Source organism: Filicampus tigris, chromosome 3, assembly GCF_054856515.1.
Source record: "Filicampus tigris isolate MCC_2025a chromosome 3, RoL_Ftig_1.0, whole genome shotgun sequence".
NCBI classification, from domain to species: Eukaryota; Metazoa; Chordata; class Actinopteri; order Syngnathiformes; family Syngnathidae; genus Filicampus; species Filicampus tigris.
In genome coordinates this window covers 27526827-27540158 of record NC_141219.1, presented here as the reverse complement: position 1 = coordinate 27540158, position 13332 = coordinate 27526827, and the positions used below count along the sequence as shown (strand labels likewise).

The 13332-nt window shown below is 42.6% G+C and overlaps 1 protein-coding gene across 2 annotated transcripts; it reads left to right on the top strand.

Moving 5' to 3' along the window:
- The first annotated feature begins 2913 nt into the window (after nucleotides 1-2913).
- Nucleotides 2914-13272, top strand: LOC147150480 (alpha-2Db adrenergic receptor-like). Of its 2 annotated transcripts, XM_086026655.1 has the most exons (3): nucleotides 2914-3595; nucleotides 3716-3815; nucleotides 9935-13272. In XM_086026655.1, the coding sequence occupies exons 1-3, from the start codon at nucleotides 3507-3509 to the stop codon at nucleotides 11084-11086; spliced, it is 1341 nt and encodes a 446-aa protein (XP_085882781.1). In that variant the 5' UTR covers nucleotides 2914-3506; the 3' UTR covers nucleotides 11087-13272. The 2 variants fall into 2 exon arrangements, with proteins under 2 accessions (XP_085882781.1, XP_085882780.1); XM_086026654.1 differs by having other exon boundaries at nucleotides 2914-3815.
- The last annotated feature ends 60 nt before the right edge of the window (nucleotides 13273-13332 follow it).

The following is a 13332-nucleotide window of genomic DNA, read 5'->3' as shown; positions in this document are numbered from 1 at the left end:
TGATGGCGTCTTCTTCATGTTGTCGATTAACTCCGGGAGGTTTTTGCCGAATCTTCACCTTCCCACATGGTTTTGGGCTATCAAATCCACCTCTTCCCATGTTTGTATCATGTCTCTTTAGCCCCGCATCAGAGTCTCGCCTCCAACTGTTTTTGGGCCTCTCTCTCTTACACTTCCCCTGGGGGTTCCCCATCAGGCCCTGGCGTTTGATGATTTCTGCTGATAGATGTAAGGTATAGCCAATCTATCCCCACCTCCGCCCTCAGATCTGTCTCTCTACTGTCTCTCTCTCTGCCACATTTTCTTATTGATGATTTTGTCCGGCTACCTGATTCGGAAGATGCGACTCAGATAGCTGTTAGCCAATATCTGGATCTTCTGTAAAGTCGTTCTTTTGTCATTCTTCATGTATCCGAGCCACAAAGAATGTTTGCGTTGAAGATGTTTTTCAGGATAATAAAGGATACTCTAGCTTGGCCTTTCATGACAGTGAAATATCTGTCTGTGCCACCCTGCTTGTCAAGGTAATGTTGTCAAGGTAAGTGAAGGAGTCGACAACTCTCATAGGTCTGACACCTTTGCTGACAGGAATGGTGGTCAGGGTTGTTAATCGTCATCAGATTCATCTTCTGCTTGTTTAGCCTGAGGCCTGCTCCAAGGGCTGTTGTTGTTGAGAGCTACGTGGTCCTGTCCTGCATGTGATCGTGGTTGTTTGACAGGAGGGCCAGATCGTCAGCACAATCAAGCTCATCCGTTGTTCCTTCCTGTTGTGGTGGTCTTCATTATCCAGTCCGTAAGTAGAAACAGGAAGGGTGACAGTAGAATTCCCTGCCCAACTCCAGTGCCGACCCGATGATGCTATGAGGCCTTCTGTCATAGTCTGTCTTTTGAGTTTAGTTTTTGACTTTAGTTTCATGGGTTTCCTTGTGTTCCTTTGTCTGTCTCTCATTAGGTTATTGAGCCTGCATGTGTTTTACAGCCCGGTCCCTGGTGTTAGCCAATCAGCTCCCTCCTACCCTCTGTGTCTTGTCCAGGTCCAGTGTTGCTGCCATTTGCTGAAGTCAAGTCCCATATTAGTCCCAGTGTTTGTTTAGCTTCTTTTCATCCTTGTTGTTTTCCCATCCCATCCCATCCCAGTGCCTTGTTTGCCTTTTGTTTTCTTTTAATTAAATACTCTATATTGGAGTTCATTTTCGCCTCCTGCCTCCCTGCATTTGGGTCCTCCTCCATGCATCTCATGACACCACAAAGACATTTTCTGGAGAACGAATAAACAAATAGCACCATTCGCTCTGTTGAGCTCAGAAATACAGAAAAAGTGGCTATGTGCCACTCACGTCAAGTATCAACACTGAGAAAAATCTGGATGAAACTTAATGTTGCCATTACTTACAGAGGATGTAAGCGCTCCTCTCAAATAGAGACTCATATACCTCTACTGCAGTGTCACCTAATCCACATTTCCCTCAAATATATTTCTTTTCATTGCTGCACAGTAATTATCTTTTTTTCCAATTCTGTACGTGGATATTGATAACTTTAAATACCCCATTATCCAAAAACTACTATTCTGTAATAAAGTGAAAGAAAGCCCTGGACCACATGCAAAGAAATTAAAGTTGAACTCCAAAGTCAAGGTACATCAATGTGAGATCACACCATCCATTGTTGTATGAACTAAAATGGACTTCCTGGGAGATGATAAAGGAGGACACCACACTGTTGAAAATAAATAATAAAAAATCCAGAATGGAATTTTTCAAACTGCTCGTTGACAAGCCACAAAGCATCTGGACGAATGTCCTACAGACGGACGAGGCAAAGCTAGATTTTTTTGGCAAGGCACATCAGCTCTATGATGCAAACATAAAGCCTCCCAAGAAAAGAACATTGTTCCTACTGTGAAACATGGAGTTCCTGATGGCAAAATAGCTATGGCCCAGTGATGGGCCACACAACCCACCTGCACTCGGCCCACATACCTCAATGAATTACGGTCGTTTGGTGCAGTGTATCTCAACCTTTATTGAGCCAAGGCACATATTTCACATTAAAAAAAAATCTCAGGCACACCACCTAGCAAAACGATTTTTTTTATCGTTTTGCCTGTTGGTATATGTGGTTGGCACAAATAAATAAACAAAACATTTTTTAAAATTAGGAAATATATTTTTTTTGTCAAAATAATTGACATCGGATAATTTCCCACGGCACATTAATGTGCCACAGCACACTGGTTGAGAATGTTGCTGGGCTGGAGAGGAGGGTCTGTCGTCAAGTCAAATCGCCGATTCAGGATTAGCAGTGTGGTTTTCGTCCCGGCCGTGGAACAGTGGACCAGCTCTACACCCTCTGCAGGGTCCTCGAGGGTACATGGGAATTCGCCAAACTAGTCTACGTGTGTTTTGTGTATTTGGAGACGGCTGTGTCCCTCGGGGAGTTCTGTGGGGGGGGGGGGGGGGGGGGGTGCGTCGGTAGCATGGGTTACCCGAACCTCCTGATATGGGCTGTTCGTTCCCTGTACCACCGATATCAGTCTTTGCCTCTGCCAAGGCTGCCCTTTGTCACAGATTCAGTTCATAACTTTTATGGACAGAATTTCTAGATGCAGCTGAGGCATTGCGGGCATCCGGTATTACTGTTAATTTATTTGCCCCCTCTCCTCCTTACTTAGCTCCTGTATTTCCCATCAACTTTCCACCCTCCTCTCTGCATGTCAACTCTCCTATTTTATATTCCTCTTTTGTCTACATTGTCTGTTCCACGAATCCTTCCTCTTTTTTCCTTCTTCCCTCTCTTCCTAGCTGTGCCATACTGTGCTGTCAAATTCCTTTCATCTGTCCATCCACCCTCTACTCCTCTCGTCGTTCTTTGTTCATTTCCTGGATGTTAGAATACACTACTCTCCTCAAACATCTCTCACTCTCCTCACTGCGCGCCTCTCTTTCCTTCTTTCATTTCAGCCTCTCTCCTCCTGCTTTATTCCAGCAGTGGAGCATCGGAGAACGGCAGCACTTTCACTCAGCGCTTCAATCATTCACCTCATTTATTTGTGTTGCCTCATCTTCCTTCTCCAGTTTTTTTTCCATTTTGTCTCTTTCGATCCTTTCCAAAGATGCTTTCTTCACTCGATATGACGCTGTTCGGACTACAACTGTGTTCCAACTTAACAAAGCCGTCGTGTATTTGTGTGTGTGATACTGGAAACAAGTATAATCTTCGTAAGTCAACATCTGGTTTTTGTAATGTATTACTTTAATTTTTTTATACAAATCTTTCAATACTGCCTAAATAGCTGTGAGAATTTAAAACATGTAAGTCTAATCTATATTGTAGGGATGTAAATTGTTTGTTAAATTGATAACTATTCCACCATTGACCACCTCTGTATTCAAATACTTTTTGGGAGGGTTATTTTGCTTTCTTCTCCTGCCGTTTTCAAACTGGAAGAAGGCAGTCTCATTTAAAGGCAGTCGGGTAAAAAATACAGACGTGATTTAAGGAGAATGGATGGAGATGTGCTGTCACCTGTAATGGCCACTGTCCCCGCAACATCTTTGGAGAATATTAGTCAGGCGTCCTCTTCCTCGTCAAGGTCTGCTCCTCTGCCTCCGCACTCCCAGGCAGTGTCAGTTCTCATCATGCTCGTTGTCACAGTCATCATCCTACTGACAGTTGTGGGAAATGTGCTGGTTGTGGTGGCCGTGTTTACCAGCCGTGCCTTACGGGCTCCCCAAAATCTTTTCCTGGTGTCTCTGGCTTCAGCGGACATACTGGTGGCGACGTTGGTCATCCCCTTCTCCTTGGCCAATGAGGTGAGGATTAAAAAAAATACGATTCATCTGATCGCTGAATCGATGAGTGTGTTTTGTAACTTAGTTTAGTCATCGTTCACTTAAATGAGATGTGTTGCTCGGATAAGAACTGGATGCAAAAAAATAGATAATTAAAAATATATATTATCATTACAATACAAAAAAATTACGTAGTCGTTAATCCTCATGTGATGTATTAAAGCTAGGAAAACAAACACAACACAGCGAAATGTATGTTGCAAACCTTGACCTGTGAAAACCTCAATTGTTTTAATTTTTGTACTATCATCATTTTCATGTCACCTGACTATTCAGATATTGTAGTTTGTAGTGTCAAAGATGCTGAAACTTTGGCCTGACACTACAAAACAAGCCCCCAGAATTGGGTATTTTTGCGGGGTATTCATATGACATTCCTTTGGGTTATTTATTTAACTCAAAAAGTTGGGTCGGTCTCTTGTTGGCCTAATTTGGGTTATTTTTGACTCAGCTGCTTTTAGAGTGTAGACTTTGATAAATGACACCTGTTTTAGATCAAATTTAGTCAATGAATGCTGTACAAGCATGTACCAAGTACGATACAAATACAAATAAACCAAATTGGGTGAATTAGCTAATTCGGCCATCGGTCCAAAAGCAACAGAGTCAGTGTTGGGTTATTTATACCCACCACATTGGTATGAGGATTTCTTTTAGCATGTTGCATTAAGTTTACACAAAACATTGAATTTTGGCCACTTTTGTCTGCACATTGAAGTGTTGTTAGGTCTTGTTACGTTTTCTCATGGTATCGGTGAGAGACGATGTAAAAAAAGTATTAGTAGTTTTAATTTAGTAAAGAAAGGCACTAAAAAAGTTTAAAAATGGAAATCCGGTTGGTCTTGATGGCACACCCGTGAAGGTAAAGAAACATCTAGGAGAGATGGATGTGGAATTTTTGACCAGGCTTTTCAATAGAATTGTAGAGGGTGAGAAGATGCCTCAGGAATGGAGGAAACATGTGCTGGTGCACATTTTTAAGAGCAGAGTTGTGGAAACTACCAGTATAGAGGAAATTGATGAGCCACACGAGGGTAGCAGAACAGTGGTGGTGTGCTGTAGGTATGAATGAAGGTTAGGGTTGTTTAAGGTGTAGGTGGGACTCCATCAGGGATCAGCTCTAAGCCCCTTCCTTTTTGCAATATTGATGGATCGGACTACAGAGGAGGTTAGACTGGAATCCTCATAGACCATAATGTTCGCAGATGTTGTGTGATGTACAGTGAAAGCAGGTGGCTGAACATTTTGAAAGGTGGAGGCATGCGCTGAAATGGAGAGGAATGAAGATTAGCAGACGTAAAACAGCTTATATGTGTGTGAATGAGAGGGGTGAAGGAGGAAGAGTGAGATTGCAGGGTGAAGAGATAGCAAGTGGTGGAGGACTTAAAATACTTTGGGTCAACAGTGCTGCACAATGGGGAGTCTGGTAGGGGGTGAAGAAATGGATCCAAGTAGGTTAGAATGGGTGGAGGAAAGTGTCAGATGGCTTATGTAATAAAGGCAAGAGTCTTTGCTAGGATGAAGGGGAAAAGTTTATAAGACAGTTTAGAAATGAGCTCGGAGAGACAGCCGAGGTTAGATGTTTTAGAGATGCAGTTACAGAGAGCAGACTGAGTTGGTTTGGACACAACTAGAGGAGAGATAGTAAGTACATTGGTAGATGGGTAATGAGGATGGAACCTGCAGGAAAAAGAGCGAGAGAAAGACATAAGAGGAGGCTGATAGATTTAAAGGCTTTAGTGTAGTTGGTGGTAGGAAGGACGAAACAGTAGACTTCGACAGTAAAGGATGACATGCTGTGGCGACTTGAAATTAAAAGAAGGTGACGGAACATGGGGCAACAGTGCTAGTGAGTCCTGCAGGTTCATAGAGGTCAACCGGTGCTCTACCATAGACGCCTTCACTTCCCCGTCAGACGTTCTGATTGGTCCCTCACCTTTCTCACCTGTTTTCGGAAGTTGAGTGGTCGTTATGTGAGCCCTGAGCAACTGTGCCCCCCCCTGAGATGGCTAAAAACGGGTGGATTTTGCTGCTTAACTCATATCCCACAAACGCAATATTAATGAGAATGCCATTAGACTAGTGAAGGGGCATAGAACATATTATTGCAAAGAATTTTTGGGGGTTGACTTCCGCTTTAAATGTTGCGACCCCTTCCGCGACTCTTCACAAAATGTGACTAGCCATAAAAATCTATTGACTTTTTCTGGTGTCATTGGAGACCTTTGGAGACTCTTGATATTTCCTGCCAGCTGCAGTCAGAGCACAGGATTATCGCCCTTGAAAACACAATTGCGCTTCCACAAAGCCGCCGTTGGGTAAGCCTATTCTACCCATGATTCTCAATTACGCAGACAGCAAGTCATCACCAAGCCAATGAATTATACTCCAATTTTGGTGCATCCATACATGTTGCGCATGCAGTGCACACTTCACCAAATGCAGGGGGGATTCGTGTACTACAATTCTGCAAAACAATCAAGTACTGTGCAGAGAAAGTATTTTCCCTCTTCCTATATTCTTACTTTTTGCAGTTTCCCCACTAATTTGTACTATAATCAAACAAATGTAACGAACAGACAAAGATAACCAAAGTAAGCAAAAAAAAAATGCTTGTTTTTGGTGTTGTTGATTTTATTTATTAAAGGAAAAAAATATTCAACGGTACCAGACCCTGTGTGAAATAAATACTTTCGCCTGTTCTTAAATTGTGAATTTACTGTGGCTAATCACATTTTTTGGAAAGTTGAGTACAGGCAGGGGAAAGAGGAGGCCTGGCCCACTCAAATAAATGATGTGCAGCCCCCAAAGTAAATATATATATATTTCACACATTTTATTCTCATGCCTCTCTCCGCTCCACTTCTTTCTGTCTTGTCTTAATGTTTGTCTTGCATGGCCCGTCAAATATAAAATATATCAATTTGTTTCTCCCGTTTGTGTCGTTGTTTCTCGACTCCGCTCCATCTCCGCTTTTCACTCTGCTCGGAGTATCGGCCTGCATGCTGCCGGCTCTCTGTGAGCGATAGCCGTCTGCAGCGAGCTGAGACCCAACTTCCAATCTTCCAGTCCAATTCCAAACTTGTTTAGTGCACCCACATCCAAGTGAGTGGATTTGACAGTTTGACATGGTAAAAGATGCTGCAACAGATTCATTGACATCCATCAGTCTGGAAAGGGATACAAAGCCATTCCTAAAGCTTCGCCATTATCCACAAACGGATTAAATATGTAACAGTGGTGAATAGCCGGTCTACAAAAGTGACCCCATCAGGTTGAAACCTTGTCATGAACCATTTTCTTCAACTCCCGCCAAAGATTTTCAAGTGGATTGAGATCCGGCCATGACATTGACAGTTTTCTCCAAAATCCAGTAATTATATTAATTGCTTGTACCTTCAGTTGGACTTCTTTTGTGTTTAACTGATTTCTTGAACTATTCTTCCCAATTATTTGACAGTTTTTGTCCGCGGAACACACATTTAAAACTCTGTACTTGGTTTTGAATCATTTCCCTCAAATGGTTTTGTCAGCGTCCGCTGATAGTGTAGTGGTACACACGCCTGAGTTGTGTGCGGGCAGCGTGGGATCGATTCCCGCTCAGTGACAGTGTCTATGTGTGCCCTGCGACTGGCTGGCGACCAGTTCGGGGTGTAGTCTGCCTTCGCCCATTGACGGCTGGGATAGGCTCCAGCAACTCCCCGCGACCCTATATAGGATAAGCGGTTTGGAAGATGACATGACATGACATGGTTTTGTCAGCTGTCTGGTTATTGTGATTGCCACTTTGTCAGACTTCACAGCAGCGCTCAATTCCATGCATTAATTTATGCACTTGCACATCAGCTCATTCTTTTGCATCATAATTTATCTGATTGTGCATTTAGTTCCACGCTTATGAGGTCAAAGGGTTGATCCTTATATTAACACCAGATTTCACACTTCTCCTGGCTGACTTCAGCTGTGAAAGCTGCATAAGTAGTTTGTAACATAAGTTATACCATGAAGACAGCGGGCCAGGCTCAGATCCCGGTTTGGGTCATCCAAGCGAATTATTACAAATATTCATCTGTTACTCTGATCTGACACCAATATTTATTCTTCTACTACTATTACTTAAATATTACAACCATTATTTGACAGTAAATTATAGTGTTAAACTGTTCAACATAAATGAGTACACCTCCTATAAATATAAGTGTTTCACTCATTTTCAAATCTAAAATTTAGCCTCACTACACTTTTGTTGTGTACTAATTTTAAATGATTTTGTTGAAAGAAAGTGTGTGCACACTGCATATTGACAAATGTCATTTTAAAGCAATGGCCTGGATTTGTTGGAGTATTTTGGAGTATAGTATGTCCTCAAAATATTGATTTTGATATGGAAACTGAATATTTCAAAAATAAAGCTAACGTCAATTTTTTGTGAGTTGCCATTATCAGAGTATAATTCAGTTCAACTGATCATCAAGAAGGCACACAATTTATTGTGAAATCGCAATTTCCATGATGTTTGTTGTTCCGAATTCAAGTCTGTTTGTGTTACCATTAATTGATGTACAGTTTATGTCAATTAGGTGATGTATTTTAATACATTTTGGTTGTGGAGACGGAACAAATTTCTGATTAGTACCCCTGTCTTAAGTCATCTTCAATATTATTTACATCAGACTGTTTATTCTCATATCAGGTACATATTTTGTAGAAGGACTATTATTATGCAACTGCCTTCAGGTGTGCACAGCTGCTGTTCTTGCCTGGCACATTTTATCTTTTTTTTTTCGTGAAAGTTAAGGCTTGCCTTGAGCTATTATTGACAGCATTTTTGGTCCACCTTGCTTCAACACTTGAATACACCATCCTGTGATTACTCAGCTGATCTTTGGCTCAACTCCCACAGTTTAGGCTTAAATGGTCCACAATTGTTTCAGGCATTGCAGAACTTAACAGAGTTTCTTTCACTCTCGCTCTCTCTCTAAATTGGCACCACATTTCCATTCCATTTTGTTAACAATTTTAACAGGCAATTAACAAGCAAATTATATGCAATTGTGAAAAGTTCCGTACAAGTGAAAGGCCATTGTTGCTATTCACTGCCTGTGGGCAATAACATTTCTTGTATGTGACTTAAACAATTTCTTATAAAGTAATTAGAATTTATTTGCTTTGCCATCCTTCGTCTTCCGACATAGTGTTCCGATTTTCTTTCTGCCCATTGCCAGATGCTGTCCACCATTTGGTTCTGCTTCCACTTATGTGTCATAAAGCAACGCTGTGTCATTTGTCCGTTTTTGTTGATTATGGTGGCGCCATGTGGACAAACGCGGTAGTGTTTTGACAAAAGTCAACCACATTTCCTTTGAGCTCCGGTGCATAGTGTCGTGAAATCCTGAGCTCTCGCTGGCCTGCAAGTTGGACTGAATTACATTTCTATTTCCAGCGCTAGTGTGAAAGATGAATAGCGATGAGGTAATGAATCTAATTTTGTTCAAACAATACTTTTGTTTTTTTGTTTGTTTTGGGGCTTCTGCTATGACACCAATAATAGTGCCTGGAGTTCGAATCGACTTACGCCCTTATAGTGAAAGGAGAAAGTGACGTATGCCATTAAGCAATTCGGGACATTTGTATTTTTTTGTGTGTGCCAGGGTTACTCCCTCCCTCAAAGTTGACCCCCTCAGGGCATGACAAAAGTCCCATTTAACTAGTTGTAAGTCAATGTTTCATCAAAAGAGTTGTAAAAAAAATAAAATTATTGAGGTCGAATAATTGCCCAGTGTTACTTTAAACATATCAGTCCATAAACCTACTGAACAATTAATGCATATCAATTGCCATGAAAGCTGATGTTGTTTCTATTGTCTCAGTAGATAATAGGAAAATCAATCGACTTACAAAAGCATGATCTAGGTAACTTATTTTTATCTCATTCAAAACAAGCGAAAAGCTTTCCTCTTTTTCACCTGGAGGACAAATCAATTGTGAATGTTGAGACGGTGTCACCTCATCGCCAAGTGCAACAATATATTAAAAGTGTGGAAGTGCCTTGTCCTAATTGGTTTCTCTCCTTTTTTCAGGTGATGGGTTACTGGTATTTTGGTTCCACCTGGTGCTCCTTCTACCTGGCTCTAGACGTTTTGTTTTGCACTTCATCCATTGTCCATCTTTGCGCCATCAGCCTCGATCGCTACTGGTCGGTTACCAAAGCCGTCAGCTACAACCGCAAACGGACACCCAAACGGATTAAACTGATGATCAGTGTCGTGTGGCTGATATCGATCATCATCTCTTCACCACCTCTTCTCATGGCGCACACAAAGGAGAGCTGGGACTTCATTGGTGAGAACAAAGACCCCCAGAGGCAGGAGTGTCTACTCAACAACCAAACGTGGTACATCCTCTCCTCCTGCCTTGTGTCCTTCTTTGCACCAGGAGTCATCATGATACTGGTCTACTGTAAGATATACCGTGTTGCTAAACAGCGAGCCTCCACTGTTTTTGTGGCTAAGAATGTGGTGGAGCGGCAACCGTCCCAATCTGAGACCTGCTTCGGCGGCGTCCAGAGGACTAGCCAAGGCGTTGGAGCCAAGTGCGGAAAAGCCCAGCGCAAACCGGACAAGCAACCGCCTGAGAACAAACACAGCTCTTCCAACATGGAGAGCAACAGCAGCAACCACAAGAGAGACGAGTTGGACAGTATTAACTTGGAGGAGAAGAGCCAGGAGGACGACGTAAAAATATCTTCCTCGTTTTCTGCTTCGTTCCGCTTCTCCAGGAGAGCTGGTGGGAAGAGGAAAACGGAGGAGGGAGCGGACGCAGAGGGACCAGCGAGCAGGTTGAAGCCTCCGCCTCCATCTTGTGTTTCCATATCGTGGGTCTCATCCGATCACTGCTCCCATCACCTCCTCCTCCCTTCTCCTGTGCCGCTCCGTAGCAGACAGATGTCTTTGTCCAAAAACAAAATGGCACAAATGAGGGAGAAGCGATTCACCTTCGTTCTGGCAGTGGTGATGGGAGTATTTGTCCTCTGCTGGTTCCCGTTTTTCTTTACTTATAGTCTCCAGGCACTCTGCAGAGAGAAATGCACAATCCCCGATGCGCTTTTTAATCTCTTTTTCTGGATCGGATACTGCAACAGTTGCCTGAACCCGATCATTTACACTATTTTTAACCGAGACTTCAGGAGGGCCTTTAAAAAGATTATATTCCAGACTCATAAACGAACATAAGATATGAATGTATGTGCTCAAACACAAATGTATGCACAGTTTTAATCCAATTTTCCGCTGTTCTGTAATATGAACATTAAAGGGCTTGACTCTGACCAAGTGAATAATTCCTTCAGTAACCATTTTTGAAGGTGCACCAAGCCAGAACTAAATAATTGTAAGACATTTGAAGGTTGGGGTCTCAAATTTAGCTCCCTTAATGCTCAACATAAACAACTACCTATTTGAATATTAATTGGAATAATGACTGCAGGCTTGTCATGCCACTTGTCTGCATGCTGCAATCTTAATATTGATAGTAAAGAGGGAACATAGCATGGTGAAAGAGAATATTGGTGAATAGATAACAGTGCCTCAAAATACAGTGGAAACCAAAGTTCAACACAATCTTTTCCATTATAGGGTCGACTTCTATTTTTAATTATCATGGTTCATGGGTTTTTTCCCCCGTAGGAATCCATTATATTAGAATAATAGTTTATTATTAGTTCAATACTAGAGAAAGATAACCCAGCTCAACATAAAATGCAATTTCTAAATGGTGATTTAATTTTATTTACTAGGAAACCAAACTATTCAAAGCTAGCTGGCCCTGTGTGAAACAGTAATTGCCCCTTAAACCTCAATTCACACTTCTGTGAGATATTTTGGACTACTCTGCTTTGAAGAATTGCTTTAATTAAGCAACACTGGAGTGTTCTCGAGCATGAACAGCCTTTTTAAAGTCATGGCAAAGCATCACAATCCGATTCAAGTCCAGACTTTGAATGGGCCTCTCCATTTTGTTTTGTTTTTTTGTTTTAGCCATTCAGAAGTTGACTTTAGGTGTGATTTGGATCATTGTCCTGATGCAGAGCCCAAATGAGCTTCAACTTGAGGTCACAAACTGGTGGCCAAACCTTCTCTCTCAGTATTTTCATTTGAAAAGCAGAATTAATGGTTCAATCAATCACAGCAAGTTGTCCAGGTCCTGAATTAGCGTCTTTGCTAAAAATGACCCAGACTCACACTCCTCTTATGTTGTCTTTTTTCTGAAATGCTGTGTGCAATTTACGCCGGATGGAATGAGCGACACAACTTCCAAAAAGTTCAACTTTTGTCTTGTCAGTCCATGCAGCATCAAGACAAGGGTTCTTCTTGGTCAGCGGTGTTTTTCAATGTTGGCATCATTTCTGCCCAGTTTGTTCCTCCTTATCGAGTCATGAACTCAAGTGAGGCGAGGGAGGCCGGCAGTTCTTTAAATGTTGCCCTGCGTTCCTTCATGACCTCATGGATGAGTCATCTCTGTGCTCTCTGGATTATTTTTGTAGGCTGGCGGTTCACCACTGTTCCATATTTTCAAAATTGTTCGCTGGAGTCCTAAAGCTTTAGGAATAGCTTTGTAACCCTTTCAACTCTGATGGATGTTAATAACTTTATTTCTCTTGGACGGCCGGCTCGCGGGGCGTATAGGCAGATGCTATGGGGTGTCAGGGACAGGTATAGGGGTATGAAAAAAAATCCCCTTGAATATTAATTAATTCCATTAGTTTCGATTTAGTCCACTGATAGTGTAGTGGTACACACGCCCGAGTTGTGTGCGGGCAGCGTGGGATCGATTCCCGCTCAGTGACAGTGTCTATGTGTGCCCTGCGACTGGCTGGCGACCAGTTCGGGGTGTAGTCTGCCTTCGCCCGTTGACGGCTGGGATAGGCTCTAGCAACTCCCCGCGACCCTGTATAGGATACGCGGTTTGGAAGATGACATGACAGTTTTGATTCAACTCTTAAAATGGAAGAGCTAATCTACCAATGGATTCAAATGCAAAGCAATGGCCAATTACTGTAATATGAAAAAGAAATTCTAAATTACGACCACCCCCAACTTGCCCGGCCAACTTTTTACCCGGCCCACTAATCGTTCCCCATGCGTGTGACGTGGTCGCGAGGTGGCCAAAGTTCATCTCAACCTACTCTGCGAAACGGGCCAACAACAAGAATTGCCTCCGAACGCTTCAAACGCGCCACTAGTTACACAACTGCACGTACAGTACTTGCATCGGGAACGCCCCGGTGGGAATGCTGTGCACTGCACACGTTCTGTCCGCACAGAGGAAAGAAGAAAAGGAAGAAGGAGAAGAAGAAGGAAAAAAGAAGGAGCGCTGGCCTTTGACCGCAGGAAATTTGAAAACAGAATGCCGCAGCCGCTTCATTGGCGCACATCGGAGAGGGGGGGTGGGGGGCGGGTGGGTAATAGGGGTAGTAGAC

Coding starts and splice junctions, on each gene's coding strand:
- LOC147150480 (XM_086026654.1), top strand. CDS start 3,507: ATGGATGGAGATGTGCTGTCACCTGTAATGGCCACTGTCCCCGCAACA. Junction 3,816..9,934: donor CCTTCTCCTTGGCCAATGAG/GTGAGGATTAAA, acceptor TCCTTTTTTCAG/GTGATGGGTTACTGGTATTT.